The sequence below is a fragment of the Musca autumnalis genome, unplaced genomic scaffold, assembly GCF_047663935.1.
Source record: "Musca autumnalis isolate F117 unplaced genomic scaffold, ASM4766393v1 scaffold_3, whole genome shotgun sequence".
Classification (NCBI taxonomy): domain Eukaryota; kingdom Metazoa; phylum Arthropoda; class Insecta; order Diptera; family Muscidae; genus Musca; species Musca autumnalis.
In genome coordinates, this window is record NW_027411866.1 from 25,142,500 (window position 1) to 25,163,199 (window position 20,700).

Below are 20,700 nucleotides of genomic sequence, written 5' to 3' on the forward strand. Positions count from 1 at the left end.
CCTCAATGGCCAGAAAAGACTGTTCTTTGCTCTTTTATGGACAGAGAAGTCTATTCTGGGAAGAGAAGTCTATTATGGGCAACGAAGACTATTTGAGGTCTTCCATTGACAAATAGCATCCTTCTGAGGTCCTCCATGGAAAGAGAAGACTTTTCTGGGGTCTTCTATGAATAAAAAAGATTCTTCAGTGGATCTTCAATGTGGACAATGAAAATCCTTCTGAAGTCTATTACTGACAAAGAAGACTTTTCTAAAATATTATATGTCTGAAAGGAGGCTTCTATGTAAATAATGGATCCGAATGAGGCTTCTAGAGAACCAAACTTCACCGAAGGAGGCTTCTATAGATTATAAGATCTCAAAAGTAGGCTTCTACAGACTATAAATCCTCCTCCAAAGAAGGTTTTATTAAAATAGAAAGCCTCCAAAGGAGGCTTTGGCTGAAAAGAAAGTTCCGTGTGAAAGAATGTGTCCAAAATAACCATGTTTTTAATATAAGTCCTCTTAATTAAGTCTCAAGAAATTATAAGGCCCCAAGGAAATTTTTTAGAATAAAAGACCTGTGAGTGAGGAGGCTTATATAGGAAGGGATAACTTCTTAGGGGAAGACTTCCATAGAATACTTCTTCTCCATAAATGAAGGTTTCTAGGTCATAGAAAATGTCAATAGGAGACGAATTTTATATAGTTGAAGGTCTCCATAGCAAGAGACTGCTGTTGCGGAACGCCGTTAAATGCCCTTTATAAGATTTTGTCCACTGCATCTTCGAAGAACCGCAAATTTCTCCCTTTCAGTCCAGAACTTTATAAGTTTTTGGCCTCCAAGGAGATCCATTTGACCCTGAAATTGTCCAGCAACGTCCTTTGAATGTCTTTAAGATGGAATTTCCCTGAGAAAAGAATTCCTGATTCCCTTTCACTCTTCATATTTATTTGCTCTTTTGAGAGCTGTATATCCTCCGCATACAAAAGATTTAAAATATATTTTTATCCTCGCATCCCCCATGGCATTAAACGTTTTCTAGTTCATTCATAAGTTTGTTCATGGAGGTAGGTAGTAACAAAATATTTGCTCTTCAAAAAAACAAAAATGGAAAACACACAAAGGATTTTTTAAAAAGAAGAAGAAGAACGAGAATGGAAGCAAACAAAATTCCACTCATTGAATTGAAAATACACTTTGAAATCCTTCCAACTATGATAGCAAAACAAAATGACCTTGAACTTTTCCCTCAATTTCTAGCTCGCTCTCAATGCTATAAGCTTTGGCATGTGTATCCTAGTAGGAGATGTGAGCTGTTGTTGTTGTTTTTTCTCTAAGGATATTTGCCAACAAATCCATAAAGAGCAAAAAGGCATGGCAAACATCCCCAAACTAGATGCAAACGAAAAAACAACACGTTTTCCTTAGGTGTTGTAGGCAGCAGAAAAAGAAAAAAAATGGGGAGACTATGGCAAGAGAGAGGTAAGAGAGGAATATATGTGTGTAAAAATACTTAGCATAGTAAACTGTACCCACCTTTCTTGTAAATCCTTTTCATCTTCCTCTTGTAAAACAGCCAAACCGGCTGCATTGGAGGCTGCTGAGGCGTTGGCGGTGGCGGCTAAGGTCAAAGGGGTGTTGCTGTTGCAATTCAGAGTTGTGTTGTTGGCATTATCCACTGTGCTGCAGCAACTAGATGCTTGCATAACTTCTTTAGCAACCTGCGATTCCATTAAATTATTTTCATCACAGCCTGATGTAATTTGGGCCAAATTACAATCCGCATCCTTGGGGGCCTCAGATGCAAGCTTTTGTTTTTCTTTATTTTTGCTTTTGGGTTTTTTAAAGCTATTATTCTCGGCCCCCGAGGAAGACGAAGAGGTGGAAGAGGCCGAGGAGCAAGCAGCCGAAGACGAAGATGATGAAGAAGAAGATATTTGATATTTTTTGGAGGAAGAAAAGCTGCGACGTATGGACTGTAAGCTGTAGCGTATAAAGGATTCTCGTTTCATTTGAGGTGAGGTTTCAATATCCTCCGTGGTCTTGGATTTAACCAAAGGTTTGTGAGGATTGTCCATGTTAATGGTTAGGGGTCTTTGGCGCGAACTGGAGCCAGCCTTGCTGGTGGGGGTGCCCTCATATTCCAAAATCAATTTCGGATTCCTCAAAATATCCTGATACTCCTTTAAGTCCTCCGACAAGTCATAGGCCGCAGCCTTGGCTGCCTTCTTGGAGGATTTGGATTTCTTTTCTTTCTTGGTTGACTTCTCAAAGCGAGCCTTGGACTCCTTGACCGGTGATGCCTCCTCCAAGAGCATGGTGTGATAATTCTCAAACTCTTGCAGTTTTTGTGGTATATTTAAGTTTTTGGGCCGTCGAACATTGGACTTGTCAATAAAGGAATAGGATTTAATCAAGTAGAGATTGGATTTATTTTTCTGCAACTCTTGGGTTTGGGTTTTAACATCAAACACTTCGCTGTCACTGGCATGAAAGAGTTGCCGTTCATCCAAACTGACGCGTTGTGGCCTTTCCGGGGGCAAACACAGCAGTGTGGCATCAGCAGCACTGGCTCCTGGTTCTTCTTCGGTATTTTCTTTGGTTGATTTCTTTTTGCGAGCCATTTTTGCGGTATGGAAAGTGGAAAGCTTTAGTAGGACATATGATTTGTAATCCTTAATTGTGGAGCTTTAAAGCTTTACTTAGAGGGGAAGGAGGAGCTTTGTTTAATTTTAATAATCACAATCAATGTTGGTTCTTTTGTATGACTTTGTTATAGGTATTCACCAAAAGCTTTTTAAAATTTAGCTTAAAAGCTTTTTTTGTCAGCAGCTTTTTTCCAAAACTCCAATTTGATTTATTTCTATTAAATATTGCCTCCTCTTTAGCACTTTATTTGCTCGCAAGCTTTTCCATGACTGTTGAAAGCTTTTTATAAGGAAGAGCTTTTTCAAAGTTCGTTAGGGAATTTTTAAGGGGTTTGGATTTTTGCCCAAAAATGTCAACAGTTGCTTAGGAAGCTTTGTGAATTTCCTTGAAAGCTTTATAAATGACACTAGTTGTTTAAAAGCTTTCTATCAGTAGCTTTTTCCGAAATTCCAATTAATTTAATTTATTTTAAATATTTTCTCCTATTTAGCACTTTATTTCCGCAAGATTTTCCATATCTCTTGATAGCTTTTTATAAGGAAGAGCTTTTTCAAAGTTCGTTCGGGAATTTTTACGGGGTTGGGATTTTTTTCCCAAAATGTCAACAGTTGCTTAGGAAGCTTTGTGAATTTCCTTGAAAGCTTTATACCTGTCACTAGATGCTTAGGAAGCTTTTTGAATTTCCTTGAAAGCTTTGTATTTTTTTTTAATTTTCTAAAGCTTTTTAATATTTTTTATTTTATTTTATTTAAGATTTTTATTGTTTAATATTTAGTTATTGAAACCCATAAATCCGTTTAAAAGCTGTTATATAAAAAGCTTTTTTGTGTTTTTTTTAAGGACTTATATTTTTAGGCAAATTTGGCCTGTTAGTTTCCGATCCTTAATTTTCACCAACTTAAATGGCTTGGAGCTTTGTTTTAATATTTTTCACTTAAATTGCTTTTAAGATGTGCTATTTTTCCAACATATTCAAGGTTTGCCAGTCGTTTAATGATGTTTTGTTGGTTTTTTTTTTATTTTAAATTTCTCGAGGCTTTCCAATTTGCATGATCTGAAGCTTTTAAAAAAAGCCTTTCCTCTTAAAAACTTGATGTGAAGTTATTTTACTTAATTTTCCACACTAGTATTTGGTTTAGAATATCTGGTAATTTGATTTGAAAGCTTTTTAGGTTTAGAGCCTCTTTGTGTAATCTGGAGCTTTTTCAAAAAAAGATTTTCTTCTTAAAAAACTTGATATTAAAGAGAAGTTTTTTTCCTTAATTTGTCACACTAATATTTGGTTTAGAATATCTGGTAATTTGTTTTGAAAGCTTTTTTGGTGTAGAGCTTTTTTGTTAAAAGTTACACAATTTTCAAAGACTTTCCTTAGTTTTAATGCCGCACTTTACTATTAGAATTAGCAAATTTTTCTTTCGAAATATCACTTTTTTGCATTGACTTTTTGGATTTGAAAGCTTTTTTGGAGTATTTTACTTTTTTTTTGGTATTTTATGATGAAAGCTTTGGTTTGGTTGTTTTGTTTTTTGTTTTTTTTTCTTTGCATTAATAATATTTATTGTTATTCGCAATATTTTTTTATTGTTTTCACTTTGTAAATTATTATTGCATAGAGCTTTAAGCTTTTTTGTTTTGTGGTGGGTGTTTCGTTCAAAACTGATCATCGGCAATCTGTAGAAAAGATTTATGAAGTCTTTAATTTTATTATTTGTTTTAAATTGCGTTTTTTTTTTTTTTTTTTGAAGCGTCATAAATTTGCCAAAATTTTAAAGCTTTGCAGAAAGCTTTAAGGCTATTTTATATACAACGATAAATACGATTGTGCGTAATGTTTATATTTACATACGATTATTGTAATATCCTCCACCATGGGAAAGATGGCATGAAATTTGTCTCCTTTTTAAAGATCCAAACTAAAGTAGATGGGTTTTCCCCAGTATGTGTCTCTAGAAAGCTTTCATAGAAAAAAAAACAAACCTAGAAGACCGACTTCCTTACTGTAGGATAGAAAACCTCACTAGAAGAAAAGCAGACTTTCTTAGAACACTTTATCGAATAGAAGACCTCCCAACAGGACTCCCTTGGAAAAGAATGCAACCCTAAAAGTCCTGTATGGTATATGAGGCCTCCCAATGGGACTCCAATTGAATAAAAAATCTCCCCATAGAACAGAAGGTACTCCAGAGAATTTTTGAGACCGCAATAGCAATTAATGCTTGCAGGGCTTTCCCAAAATAGAAGACCTTCCCAGAGGACTTCTGTAGAGTAAAAGATCTCCCCAGGCGACTTCTATAGAATGGATAGCATCTCCAGAGGATTTCTATAGACTTTGTACTTTGATGAGAAGGCCACCATAGGCGACTTCTATAGAATTCCTAGAGGACTTTTCCTATATATGGCCTCAATGGAGGACTTCTTTAGAATATAAAGTCTATCTAGAAGCTTTCTCTTAAAAAGAAATCCATCCTTTGAGTACTTCTGTGGAATAAAATAGGTTCTTTGGGTCCCATAGGACTTTTGTATAGCCCTGTCTAGAGAACTTCTATAGAAACGAAGGCCTTGCCAGAACTTCTGTAGAGTAGAAGTCCTACCCAGGCTACTTCCATAGAAAGGGGAGCTCAAATAGAGAACCGAAGGGCTCCTTAGAGGACTTCTATATAATAGAAGGCCTCCACATGGTTCTTTGGTAAAGTACAAGCCCTTACCTGAGGACTTCTATAGAACAAAAGTCCTCCCAGAGGACTTGAGTATAGCAGAAGGCCTCCCAGATAACTTATGTAGAGAGGAGGCCTCCTCAGAATGGAGGACTCCCCTACAATGGAGAACTTCCCTAGTATGGAGGACTACTTTAGACGACTTATATAGAATATGAGTATAAGCGCTCTCAGATGACTTCTCCATGCGATTTCTATATAATGTAAGGCTTTTCTAAAGGACGTCTGTAGAATGGGGCCTCCAAGAGGACTTCTATAGAATAGAAGCCTTTTCCAGAAGTCTTTTATAGAGTATAAGGTCACCCCAGAAAACTTCAATAGAATTGAAGGCCTGGCCAGACGACTTCTATAGGATACAAGGTCCGCCTAGACTTCTATAGAAGAGAAGTTCTCCCCAAACGCCCAAATGGGAAGAAGAATGCTATAGTATACAAAGCCTGTCTAGAGAACTTCTATAGAATAGAAGGCCTCCCCAAGACTTCTGTAGAGTAGAAGTCCTACCCAGGCTTCTTCTATAGAATTGGGAGCTCCAATAGAGCACTTTTATAGAATCGAAGGGCTCCTCAGGCGACTTTTATATAATGGAAGGCCTCCACATGGGACTTCTGTAAAGTTTAAGCCCTTCTCTGAGGACTTTTGTCGAGGGCTTGAGCATAGTAGAAGACCTCTCTGAGAACTTTTGTAGAGTTGACGGCCTCCTCAGGCGACTTCAATAGAGGACTTGAGTATAGTAGAAGGTCTCCCAGATAACTTATGTAGAGAGGAGGCCTCCTCAGAATGGAGGACTTCCCTAGAATGGAGGACTTCCCTAGAGAACTTCTATAGAATACGAGTATAAGCGCTCTCAGATGAATTCTGTAGAGTAGAAGACCTCTCCATGCGACTTGTATAGAATGGAAGGCTTCTCTAAACGACTTCTATAGAATGGGGCCTCCCAGAGGACTTCTATAGAATATAAGCCTTTTCCAGAAGAATTTTATAAAATAATAAAAGGCAACCCCAAAGGATTACTATAGAATCAAAGGCCTAACCAGACGACTTCTATAGTATACAAGGTCCGCCTAGAAGACTTCCATCGAATAGAAGTCCTTCCCAAACTCCCAAATTGAAGAGAAGGCCTCTTTAGAGGACTTATATAGAATAGAAGTCTCCTTAGAGGACTTCTATAAAATAAAAAGAACTTCTATAAAATTGAAGGCCTCATTAGGGGACTTCTATAGAGAAATGCCTCCCAGAGGACTTCTATAGAATTGAAGTCCTCCCCAGAGAGCTTCTATAAAATTAAAGGCCTCACCAGAGAACTTATATAGAACACAAGGCCTGCCCCGAAGACTTCTATAGAATAGAAGTGTCCTTAGAGGTCTTGGATAGAATAGAAGGTCTCCTTAGAGGACTTTTATAGAATAGAAGGCCTACTTAAAAGTCTTCGATAGAATGGAAGGCCACCTTAGAAGACTTCTATAGAATAGGAGGCCTCCTTAAAGGTCTTCGATAGAATGGAAGGCCTCCTTAGAAGACTTCTATAGAGAAAATTCCTCCCAGAGGACTTCTATAGAGTTGAAGGCTTCCCCAGAGAGCTTCTATAAAATTAAAGGCCACACCAGAGAACTTTTCTTGAAATAAAAGACCTGCCCTGAAGACTTCTATAGAATAGAAGTCCTCCCCAAACTCCCAAATTGAAGAGAAGGCCTCTTTAGAGGACTTTTGTAGAATATAAGTCTCCTTAGAGGTATTCGATAGAATAGAAGGCCTCCTAAGAGGACTTCTATAGAATAGAAGTCCTCCTTCGATAGAATGGAAGGCCTCCTTAGAGGACTTCTATAGAGAAAATGCCTCCCAGAGGATTTCTATAGAATTGAAGGCCTCCCCAGATAGCTTCTATAAAATTAAAGGCCTCACCAGAGAACTTATATAGAATAGAAGGCCTGCCCTGAAGACTTCTATAGAATAGAAGTCCTCCCCAAACCCCCAAATTGTAGAGAAGGCCTCTTTAGAGGTCTTCTATAGAATAGAAGTCTCCTTAGAGGTCTTGGATAGAATAGAAGGCCTCCTTAGAAGACTTCTATAGAGAAAATGCCTCCCAGAGGACTTCTATAGAATTGAAGGCCTTCCCCAAGAGCTTCTATAAAATTAAAGGCCTCACCAGAGAACTTTTATAGAATACAAACTCCCAATTTGAAGAGAAGGCCTCTTTAGAGGACTTCTATAGAATATAAGTCTCCTTAGAGGTCTTCGATAGAATAGAAGGCCTCCTTAGAGGACTTCTATAGAATAGAAGGCTTCCTTAAAAGTCTTCGATAGAATGGAAGGCCTTCTATAGAGAAAATGCCTCCCAGAGGACTTCTATATAATTGAAGGCCTCCCCAGAGAGCTTCTATAAAATTAAAGGCCTCACCAGAGAACTTTTTTAGAATAAAAGGCCTGCCCTGAAGACTTCTATAGAATAGAAGTCCTTCCCAAACTCCCAAATTGAAGAGAAGGCCTCTTTAGAGGACTTCTATAGAATAGAAGTCTCCTTAGAGGTCTTGGATAGAATAGAAGGGCTCCTTAGAGGACTTTTATAGAATAGAAGGCCTACTTAAAAGTCTTCGATAGAATGGAAGGCCTCCTGTGAGGACTTCTATAGAGAAAATGCTTCCTAGAGGTCTTTGATAGAATAGAAGGCCTCCTTAGAGGACTTCAATGGAATAGAAGGCCGCCTTAAAAGTCTTCGATAGAACGGAAGGCTTCCTTAGTGGACTACTATACAGAAAATGCCCCCAGAGGTCTTCGATAGAATAGAAAGCCTCCTTAAAAGTCTTCTATAATATGGAAGTCCTCCTTATAGGACTAATATAGAATAGAAAGCATCCGGTGAGGACTTCTATAGAGAAAATACCTCCAGGAGTACTTCTATAGAATAAAGGGCCTCCCTACAAGACTTCTATAGAATAGAAGTCCTCCCAAATTGAAGAGAAAGGCTCCTTATAGGACTTCTGCAAAATAGAAGGACTCCAAAGAGGACTTCTATAGAATATTAAAAATCGAAGGCTTCCCCAGAGAACTTTTCTAGAATAGAAGACCTTATCAAAGGACTTTTACAGAATAGAAGTCCTGCCTAGAAGACTTCCCGAAGGACGGACTTCCGTAGAATAGAATGCCTCCATAGAAAATTTCTCAAGAAAATAACTTCTTCCTAGATGACTTTTGTAGTCTGGAAAACCGTACTCTTAGGCGCGCAGGGTTTTAAGAGCCCTTGAGTCCTACCATATAGGATATCTATGGAATCGAAGGCCTCCCCAGAGAACTTCTTTAAAGTAGAAGCCCCGCCTAGAGGACTTCTATAGAATATAAAGCGTCTACTGAGGTCTTCTCTAGAACATAGGACCTATCCAAATTCCCAGGTTGAGAATAATGCCTCCCTTGATAACTTCTATGACATATTAGGCCTCCATTGACGACTTCTGCAGAATAGCAAGCCTGCCAAAGGAGTTCAATAAAATAGAAACCTTCGCAGATAACTTTTGCATAGTAAAAGGTCTCCCAGAGGACTTCTATGGAATGGAAGGCTTTTCCAGAGAACTTCTATAGTATACTAAGCCTCCCAGAGGACTTCTATAGAATGGAAGGCTTCTCTAGAGGACTTCTATAGTATACTAAGCCTCCCAGAGGACTTCCGTAGAATAGAATAGCTTCCAGGTTGAGGATAAGGCCTCCCTCGATAACTTCTATGAAATATTAGGCCTCCATGGGCGACTTCTGTAGAATAGTAAGCCCCCCAAAGGAGTTCAATAAAATAGAAACCTCCGCAGATAACTTTTGCATAGTAAAAGGTCTCCCAGAGGACTTCTATAGAATGGAAGGCTTCTCTAGAGGACTTCTATAGTATACTAAGCCTCCCAAAGGACTTCCGTAGAATAGAATAGCTCCATAAAGGACATCTACAGAATAGAACGTCTGTCTAGAGGTCTTCTGTAGAATATAGGTCTTCTCCAGAGGACTTCTAAAGGAAAAACAAAACTGCCTAGGTGACTTCTGTAGACTAGAAGCCCGCCTTAGAATACTTCTGTAGAATAAAAGGGTCCTAGGAGCCTCAGAGACCTTCTGTGGAATAGAAGGTCTACCAAGGCGATCTCTATAGAATGGAAAACTTCTACAGCATCTAAGGCCTCCCCAGAGGACTTCTGAAGAGTATAAGCCATCCCCAGAGGACTTCTATAGAATCGACGACCTACTCAGAGGAATTCTATAAAATAGAAATCATTAAAACTAGAGTAGAGTTGGGCAATCTCGTTCAATGGACACTGGTAATTTCTTTGACAAAACTGCGTATACTTAATTTCACACGTTGGTTTTTATGATGTTACCTCATTCGTCTTTGAACGATCGGGATCGTTCAATTGAACGAGATTGCCCAACCCTAATTGAAACATGAAATCCTTCGAAGTCCTATTATCCGATCACAAAGGCCAAACTTGATAAATACCATTTAAATGTAAATCATTCGATATATGCATTAGGCCAGGGCGATTTGTATGGAAGGAAAAAAAGTGATAGTGGGCGCCTGGAGTTTCTGATTCTTGGGATTGTACTGAGCAAAAAAGTCCACTAGACCATATGTCTACGGTGAAAATTTAGCCCCCGGATTTTGAATTGAAATTTTTTTCATGGATATTTTGGTCAAACTATATCTCAGAAACTTGACCTATCCTGAAAAATTCCTTTTGCGTTCTTAGTACACTCACGAAGGGCTTTCATCTCCAAAAGGAAATTTCCACCCACTGACTTTGAGTCAAATTTTGTAGCACAGTGTAATTTATCGATATTTTCCGAAAAATGTGCACTTTCTGGGTGCCATAACTGCCTGACAAAACGTTCCAATGCTTTTGCGATGTACTAGAGAGTTCTTAATTATTGTCTTGGCTACAATTTTTGTCTTTGTGTTGGATCGAAAATCTCAGTGGTTTAGCTGTTACTTGCATTTCAAAATATCCAAAAAACCTTGAAAAGAAACTTCAAGTCAAAATCCGTGGGCTCGATTTTCACCGTAGACATATCGACACCTCCAAATAATAGTATGCTAAGTCTGAAAAGTGAGTTTTGCAGGAGAAGCTCTCAAAGTTTACAGTTTTCTTTGACCTTCACTACTATTCTGAGTAAACATTTGTTTATAACTTCTGTTCGGATTGACCGATCATTACCAAAATTTGACAGAATTTAAGTTAAAGGACGTAAAATGTAAAAATGTAAAGAACTTGAAAACATGCTAAGTCGACTTAGCATACTATTATTTGGAGGCGTCGATATGGTCTAGTGGACTTTTTTGCGCAGTGCAATCCCAATAATAAGAAAATCCAGGCGCCCGTGGTAGTGTTCAAATGGCCCCACCCTAATATGCATGCATTTATATATACAAATTCCCTATGGTCCGACGTGGGAACCACATTCGTTGTGTAGATCTAATCCTGGACATGTGTCACTTTTGGTTGCTTTCTTTCGCTATGGTGGAGGATATTTTCGAATAAAAATTATTTTGGAGTGGTTCGTTTTTTATATTTTTTTAATTTTTAAAATAATTTTTTTAACTATAATTTATTTTTTAAAAATTATTGGATTATTTTATTCTTTATTTTATTTTATTTTTTTTTTTTAATTTAATTTAAAAAAAATTTAAAATTATTTACTTTAAAAAAATTTTAAGTGATATTTTTTGTTTTCTCTTTAATTTGTAAAATATATAAAATTATAAATTTATTAAATATAAAATATGCATATAAAAAAATAATGAACCACTAAAAAAATTTTATTAAAATAAAAAATAATTAAAAATTTTATTAAAATAAAAAATAAAAATTTTATTAAAATAAAAAATAATTAAATTGTTTTAATTATTTTTTATTTTAATAATTTTTTTTATTTTAATAAAATTTTTATTTTTTATTTTAATAAAATTTTGGAGTGGTTCATTATTTTTTTATATGCATATTTGATATTATTGGAAGTATTATTTGTTTGGCTTTGTCTAACCACCAGGAATAAAACACTTTAGTTCTTCGAGGGGATGTTAGCAGGAACTCTTACTTTATTCAACTGGCAACTTATGCTTCTTTACATGCGCTTATATTACCAAACGTTCTTACTCTAGAACTTTCTATCGATACTTCGATAATTACTTTATTACATTATCGATATACAACTATCCATATAGTTTCATATGAGTTAAATAGATGGCGCTAATATATGTGTTGCTTATTGTGCATGGTTGCATTTCATGCATAATCTCCAACACCCCTCCTCAACACATATATTCCTAACTCTTTATTTTTTCTTGTTGACGTACAACATATTACATTGACTTACAATGTTTCTTAAACATAGACACACTATGAATAATCTTATATTCTACTATATATTTACATATTTACAGAATTCAATATTTCGATATTTACATATTCAATTTTAAGTCTATAATTTCATCGCATTTTCTGGACTAACCAATACTTCAAAATGCTTCACACTTTTCTCCGTGATATGCCTGTCTTTTATTTGGCCTGCCTGCATGTTCATGGAATTTCCCCTCCTCAATGCGATGCTTCTTCCTCCAATTTTTATTGCGCATATTCGCATGCATATACACATTTTTCTCATTCTGCGGGCTGTACAACAACAAATTGCCTTCTTTTCTGGCATACATAACTGTCTTCCCTCTTTCTATTATTTTTGGGCCTCTGTTATTGTATTTCACCGTTGCCATTGCTGAGTACGCATGCTCACCCTTTCTTGCTGCATTTTTACAATGTGCAGCGTAATGGCCTCTGTTACCGCAATTGTAGCACTTTACATTTACATTGTTGTTGCCCGCTCGCTTGCCTGTGCGCCTGTTACAATTGTTGTTGTACCCTCGTTTTCTTGTGCGCTCACATTCTTTGTTGTTGTACACACGACAATTTTCTTGATCACTGTTGTTGTTGCTGCATAAACTATTACTGCGCATTTTACTTTCTCGGTTGCTATACGACATGAATGCAGTTTCACCATTTTCTGTGTGCCTGGTGGCTTTTCTCCGTTCAGCTTCTTCGGCCAGCTTTATCTTGAGGGAACTCATACTTGGCAACTCGTCCCTCGATTCCAACGCCACCACAAAATTCTCGAAGGATTTTGGCAAACTTGCAAGAAGCATTATGACGAACAGTTCTTCTTGGAGTTCTATGCCAATCTCCGCTAACTTGTCGACTAACGACGCAAATTCACACACATACCCTTGTATGTCGCCATCTTCGTCCATCCGCAATGCTAATAACTGCTTAAAAAGCGTCACTTTCCGTACTGGACCTTTTGGCATGTGGATTTCTCTTAATGTGTTCCACGCTTCGGACGACGTCTTGCAGGTTTTGATGTACGCTATCTGCCTTGGAGTCACACTGAGGATAATCGATGCCAACGCTTTCTCGTCTCTTCTACTCCAAGCATCATTTTCTTTCTCTGGCTTTGCTGTTGTGCCGCTCACGATGTCCCAACACTCCTGGTGGACTAACACCGCCTTCATGCACAGGCTCCAGGAGTCATAGTTGGACTCATCCAGCTTCTCTATGCTGTAGATTGAAGAACTCATCTTCACTGGCACTCTTATTTTGTTTGCTGCTTAGCCTCCTGTTATTGACACACAATAACTCTGTTGTTGACACACAACAACCGTCGCTATGGAACGCACGCTACTTTTCTTTTGGACACACCTTACTGTTGCTGCTCTCCTGGGTACACGCTTCAATTGGACACACACAATTGATATTCACTGCAGAGCTTCCCGGGCACACAATTTGATTTTTCTTTCCAGAGCTTCCTGGGCCCATAACCTATTGGAAGTATTATTTGTTTGGCTTTGTCTAACCACCAGGAATAAAACACTTTAGTTCTTCGAGGGGATGTTAGCAGGAACTCTTACTTTATTCAACTGGCAACTTATGCTTCTTTACATGCGCTTATATTACCAAACGTTCTTACTCTAGAACTTTCTATCGATACTTCGATAATTACTTTATTACATTATCGATATACAACTATCCATATAGTTTCATATGAGTTAAATAGATGGCGCTAATATATGTGTTGCTTATTGTGCATGGTTGCATTTCATGCATAATCTCCAACAGATATTTAATAAATTTATATTTTTAATTTGTTGAATTATAAATTATTTTTAAAATTTATTATGGAGGTTTTTATTATTTGCATTTAAATATATTTCTTTCATTTTTATACCCTCCACCATAGTATGGAGGGTATATTAAGTTTGTCATTCTGTTTGTAACACATCGAACTAATCATTTGCGACCCTATAAAGTATATATATTCTTAATCAGGATAAAATTCTAAGACGATCTAGCCATGTCCGTCTGTCCGTCTGTTGTAATCACTCTAGCGTCCGCAATAATTGAGATAGAGTGCTGAAAATTTTCACCCGAGGGTCTTTTTTCCATAGGCAGGTCAAGTTCGAAGATGGGCTATATCGGTCCACTTTTTGGTATAGCCCCCATATAACGGTACCTCCGGATTTAAGGTATTTTGACGTTCTTCGCCACATTTGAAGACCGAATTAGCTATAATTTGGCACTTAGGGTTCCTAGTGATCAACAAACTTATATCCCAAAGGATATGGGCATAGGTCAATGTTTTGGTATAGTGCCCATGTAACGGTACCTCCCGATTTTCGGTATTTTGAGAATTTTAGCCACAATTTTTAACCAAACTATCTGCAATTTGACATTTGAGGTTCTCAGTGGTCATGAAATATCTCCACCAAGCATTGTCAACATAGGTCCATGTTTTGGTATAGCCCCCATATAACGGTACCTCCCGATTTTCGGTATTTTGAGAATTTTAGCCACAATTTGTAACCGAAATATCTGCAATTTGACATTTGAGGTTCTCAGTGGTCATGAAACATTTCCACCAAACATCGTCAACATAGGTCCATGTTTTGGTATAGCCCCCATATAACGGTACCTCCCAATTTCCGTATTTTGAGAATTTTAGCTACAGTTTTTAACCGAAATAGCTGTAATTTGACATTTGAAGTTCTCAGTGGTTATAAAACATCTCCAACGAAACATCGTCAACATAGGTCCATGTTTTGGTATAGCCCCCATATAACGGTACCTCCCGATTTTCGGTATTTTGAGAATTTTAGCCACAATTTTTAACCAAACTATCTGCAATTTGACATTTGAGGTTCTCAGTGGTCATGAAACATCTCCACAAAACATCGTCAACATAGGTCCATGTTTTGGTATAGCCCCCATATAACGGTACCTCCCGATTTTCGGTATTTTGAGAATTTTAGCTACAATTTTTAACCGAACTAGCTGTAATTTGCCATTTGAGGTTCTCAGTGGTCATGAAATATCTCCACCAAGCATCGTCAACATAGGTCCATGTTTTGGTATAGACCCCATATAACGGTACCTCCCAATTTGCGTATTTTGAGAATTTTAGCTACAGTTTTTAACCGAAATAGCTGTAATTTGACATTTGAAGTTCTCAGTGGTCATAAAACATCTCCACCAAACATCGTCAACATAGGTCCATGTTTTGGTATAGCCCCCATATAACGGTACCTCCCGATTTTCGGTATTTTGAGAATTTTCGCTACAATTTTTAACCGAACTAGCTGTAATTTGCCATTTGAGGTTCTCAGTGGTCATGAAATATCTCCACCAAGCATCGTCAACATAGGTCTATGTTTTGGTATAGCCCCCATATAACTGTACCTCCCGATTTTCGGGAATTTTCAGTGGTCACGAAATTTCTTCACTAAAATTCGTCAACATGGGTCCATTTTTGAGGTTCTACATTGTTTTGATGAAACTACCCTCAATTTGACTCTTGAAGTGTCCTGCAGCTATAAAACTTTTCCGCCAAAAAATTTATATAGCCCCGTAGGTAGTACCTTTCACCTAGCTGAACACATTTTTTTAGATTATATCAGATAACACTGTGCAACAAAATGGAGGTGAAAGTCTGGGGCACGGAAAATTCCTCTTGGGAAGAAAGGCCTTGGTGAGTATATTATGAACCCCGAAGGACAGATCCGCCGTGAGTCGAACTTCCGCGTTATGGCGTGATGAAATTTTTGTTAGAGACCCTGTGGGCCATCAGGAATTAGCGTTATATCTTTGTTCACTGTTGCTTAAGTGCTCTACAAAAACAACAAACAAAGATATAATGCTAATTCATGATGGCTTACAGGGTCTCTTGCAAATATTTCCTCACGCCATAACGCGGAAGTTCGATTCACGGCGCATCTGTCCTTCGGGGTTTTTAATATACACACACCAAGGGCTTTCATCTCCAAAAGGAATTATCTCTGTCTCAACATTTGTGTTCACAGTGTAATTTAAGCAATAGTGGGAGGCAGTAGGAGTCTAACCATTGTCGAAAAGTTGTTCCACCTAAAATTGTAAAAGGACCCTAATTATTCCATTTTAATTAAGACTATTTTATGGTGGAGGGTATAAAAAGTTCGGCGCGGCCGAACTTAACGACTTTTTACTTGTTATTACAATTATTTTTTATTTCGAAAAATTTATTAATTGTCTAAATATTTTGTTTTTTTCAATTTTTAAAAATATATTTTTTTAAATTTAATTTATATTTATATTTTTTTATATTTTTTAATTATGATTTATTTTTAATATTAGTCTGTGGCGTGTACATATGTATTTATTTTTAAAATATACTATTTTTAATTTTAAAATTTCTATATTTCTTTATTTAATTGTTTAAATATATAAACTTTTTATTATTTTTTTTAATTTCTCTAATTTTATATATTTTCAAAAATTTGTTAACTATTTAATTTATTTTTTATTTTTTTTTTAATTTAAAAAAAAAATATTTTTAATTATTATGTTTACTTTTATTTTGTTATTTATATTTTTTCAATAGTTTTTGTTGTTGGATTTTTATCACATTATTGTGGCTATTTTTGCAGGCTTTTTTTTTTTTTTTTGTTAGTAATCCCCTTAAGGTTATCATCCACTGCACATTTCTTCACACTCGCACATATCCATATACGGTATACATACACACACTCACGTTATCGCCACTATATTTGATAAATTATTAACAACTATTTTGTTGTTTATTTTTATTTTTTTTATTAATTATATTTATTTTAACATGCACAACAAACAATTTTCTTTTGAAGGTTGTGATTTGCAAAAAAAAAATTGTGTACTCAAATATTTTTCCTTTGAATTTTCACTGCTTAAGAATTTTTCTTTCACCAAACGATTTTCTTACATTTCTTGGCCGTAACGAAAATGAAAAAAAAAATATTGTTAAGAAAACGCCCTCTTCAAATTTTTGGGGGCAGGGAAAATTAAGGGGTGACACAGAGAGAAGACACACACACACTTTTTGGCCGTTTTCAAAACTTGACAGACAATCTCGTCAGCGAGCGAGCGACAAAAATTACGACGACCACGACACGACCAAATATTATTTTCAAAAATTGATTTTTTTTTTTTTTTTTGTTAAATTTCCTTTAAGAAAACTTTCGTCTATTTTGTTGTTTTTCTTTTCGCGCCGGGCACACACAACAAAATTTTTTTTTTGGTTCACACATTTGCTTGTGCTGGCTTTTTTTACATTTGGCTGGTGGTGAACTGCGCGTTTGTCCGTCACTCTCGCATGTTTATTTTGCACTGAAATTTGTGAAAAAAAGCTTTGCGTTGTATTGAAATTTTATTTTAGTTTCAGTATTTCGTTTTTTTGTGATAGGGGAGACGTCAACAACGTCACATTGAGACGGCGCTTTCCAATTTGCTTGGCATGTTCGTCCATTTGTTTGTTTGTTTTAGGGGAAGGGAGGGGTGGCGACTGTGTAGCGCGCTTGGTAGTAGCGTGTTGTTACATCTTGTGTGTGGGGGTCAGTGATGCCAGATTTGCCGATTTATCGGCATTTTGCCGATTTTTAGTCCAAAAAAATAGAAATGCCGATTTGCCGATTTTTACCCCTAAAATGCCGATTTTTAGTTAAGGCAACTTGTTCACATAAAATTTCCGTTTTGTATGAAAATTGTGGTTGCTATTACTAATTTGGTACAATAACAAAGGCAACTACGAGTATATCGTCAAGAGTAGTTTGATTAATAATAATAAAATTTTTTTACATATTATAAAAACAGTTTGAATTTTCTTGATTACCAAAATATATACTTCAGTATATACGCCAAGGAAATTGTTCAAAAAACGAAATTGTCAAAAAGTGGGTTACTGGAAATAATTAAAAACTGCACAAACTTTTACATTGAACTTTGTTGTCAGATTTTGAAGCGGTTTAATTTAGAAAATAAATTTAAGTGCCTAGCTTCAATAAATCAAAGATTTATAATAAATGGCACAGAAGATTCATTTTTCGACATTATAAAGGAATACGAATGCTTTATAAACATAAACGAAAAGCAAGAATCACGCGAACTTTCACGTTTAAATTTCAGAAATTTGTTTAAAGATAAAAACGTAGAGTTGCTAGAATTTTGAAAAACAGTGTGTGAATTAATATGTGCAAATTCTGAACCATTATTTCCTATTTTGTCCAAATTTATTAAACATATTTTAGTCTTGCCACATTCTTCAGCCAAGTAAATTTAAATAAAAACAAGTAAAAAAGTGTCAGTCGGCTCTGCCGACAGAGGTATACCCTCAGCCAATTTGAATTGAAACTTTCATCTACGGACAGATAGAATGTATTTAGCGTCTCTTCAGAATTTTGTGGCCCTTTTTCAACATTTGAACTTGCCGACAAAAATGTGGATTAGGAATTAACACAAATGTTGAACTTTTGTGGGGGAGGTACCCTTAAGGTGAGAACACAGTCAGCTCTTAGCTTAATTTTCCTGCTTAGCTTATTTCTTCACTGGGCCGCTTATCTCTTGGTATCACACATCGAAGCGTAAAATTCATGAGCGCTATAAACATAATTATTTCAATATATCAAATAGAATTTAATTTTTTAATATGAATTCTTCGTAAATAATTAGTACCGATCATAAAAATTACAGCCAAATTCTATTTTTCACATTGAACACGTGTTTATATCAAATTGAATGTCGAAACGAAATGTCAAAAATGAAGCCAGGCGAAGAATTCAAAAGTTGAACAAATTTTAACTTTGTGGCTGAAGCCTCGCTTCGTTGTGGCCTTTCCTATTGAAAACAGTAAAATTTCACTTTTGCGCTTTGAAGCGAGGCCGAAAAAATAAGCAACAAAAATCCATTGTGTTCTCACCTTTAGGGAGGTCCGATATGGGCCATTTTAGAAGTTAAACTAAATTTTGACAAAATATTAGGAGATCCAAAGTTTGGACCAAAGTGATATCGTCCTAACATTTTAGTGAAATTTTTTAAATATTGGGGAGAAGTACCGGAAGTTGGGGACCGGTATTGTCCCATGAAACTAAGTTTGGATAAAATATGACGAAGACCAAATGTTGCACCAAATCGGTAGAACAGTTCGAGAACCACATATGGTGACATAGGGCTTTTTACACCTTTCGGGATGTTTTCCCAAGAAATATGGACCTGCTCTTGAAAAAACTTTTACCGTCGTAATGGAGGTAGCGAATGCAAATCGCTTCAACAAAAATCAAAGTGATTCGAGAGCAGGTCTTAAAGTGAACTTATCAAAAATTTTGTGTGGGAGATACTCGAAGGAGTAGACCGGTTGAATCCATATTTAAACTTCACCTAAGCCTGGTAGAACTTTCACGATGTACAAAGTGTGGGCCAAATCGGTTACTCCCTTCAAGAGTTATCGTGCGCACAAATTTTCCGAACATTTTCGAACTTTTGTGGGGGAGGTACCGGAAGGAGTGGACCGATATAACCCATCTTCGAACTTAAACTAAGTTTGGGCAAAATATTACGAAAGCCAAATTTTGAACCGAATCGGTTGCTCCGTTCGAGATTTATCGTGCGCACCAGCCAGACAGACAGACAGACACACGGACATACAGACGGACGGACATGGCTAAATCAACTCCAAATTGTTTGAAACACATTTCGTCCAAACATACTTGGGGTCTAAAACCATTATTTCGATGAGGCACATTTTGCCCGTATGAAAGTTTATATACCCTCGTTAGCATAAATGCTGAGGGTATAAAAACAATCACCTTATTAATTAACCTCTTAAGACAATATTTGTATACGTTTTGTTTAGCTTGACTGACTTGAAAATATATTGATCTCATATATACAATTATTGCCTTGGTTTATGAATTTTGGTTTTTGAATTTTGAATTATTGCCTTGTTTTCTGAATTGTTAATTGTTTTGTTGTACTTAAAATGTTATTTTTTAAACTTATGCTTATTAAATAAGGCGATAATTTGAACTGAAATATATGTTTTTTAATTTGCCGATTTTTTGCCGATTTTGAAAATTTTTTGCCGATTTTGCCGATTTTGGCACCCGAAAAGTGCCGATTTTTGACCAAACTTATCTGGCATCCCTGGTGGGGGTTGTTGTTATTGTTTGCCAAATATGCCGGTCGTTATTGCTCTTCGTCACTCTCTCTCGTTTGTGCTCATTTTCACAAACTCGCTCAGTATCGTCATCATCACAAGAACAACTGTTATTTTTGCACATTTTCCACTTCATTGTAACATCTTGGAGTGGTGCTTCGTGGAAATCTTTAATCTCTCTTTCTTTCTCTAGTAAAGGAAAATTTGCCCCATTAAAACAACAAGAACGGTAAAGCTTTCTCGCGCTCTCTTAGCCAAAACACCTTGCCACCAATAGAAATCAGCTGATGATGGCACAGTGTCAACGACACAATACAGTGGCTCTTAAGGGAAAGCAGAAGGAACAGCAGCCCTCAAAACGTGGATTTTTAAATACTAAAAAGCAGCCCCGAAAGCCTGGATTTTTAAACAATAATTCTCCCAAGAAAAGAAGCCATCAAAACGTGGATTTTTAAAGAATAATTCTCTTAAGAAAATAAGCCATCAAAACGTGGATTTTTAAACAATAATTCTCCTAAGAAAATAAGTCATCAAAACGTGGATTTTCAAACAATAATTCTCCTAAGAAAAGAAGCCATCAAAACGTGGATTTTTAAAGAATAATTCCCATCGGAAAGAAGCCCCCAAAACGTGGATTTTTAAACAATAATTCTCCTAAGAAAAGAAGCCATCAAAACGTGGATTTTTAAACAATAATTCTCCTAACAAAAGAAGCCATCAAAACGTGGATTTTTAAACTATAATTCTCCTAAGAAATGAAGCCATCAAAACGTGGATTTTTAAACAATAATTCTCCTAACAAAAGAAGCCATCAAAACGTGGATTTTTAAACTATAATTCTCCTAAGAA

The 20,700-nt window shown here is 36.3% G+C and overlaps 1 protein-coding gene across 8 annotated transcripts in view; it reads right to left on the minus strand.

Moving 5' to 3' along the window:
• The window catches only part of LOC141398860 (uncharacterized), a 200,000-nt gene extending 180,248 nt beyond the window's left edge, over positions 1-19,752 (minus strand). Inside the window, exons 1-2 of one of the 8 annotated variants that reach the window (XM_073976580.1) lie at positions 16,741-19,752; positions 1,520-3,832 (exon numbers count right to left, since the gene is read on the minus strand). In XM_073976580.1, coding sequence (XP_073832681.1) covers positions 1,520-2,607 — 1,088 coding nt within the window. In that variant the 5' untranslated portion in view covers positions 2,608-3,832; positions 16,741-19,752. Of the gene's footprint in view, positions 1-1,519; positions 4,425-16,626 lie in introns of all 8 variants that reach the window. The other 7 variants (XM_073976578.1, XM_073976577.1, XM_073976576.1 and 4 more) reach the window with 7 other exon arrangements.
• Positions 19,753-20,700: the final 948 nt, after the last annotated feature.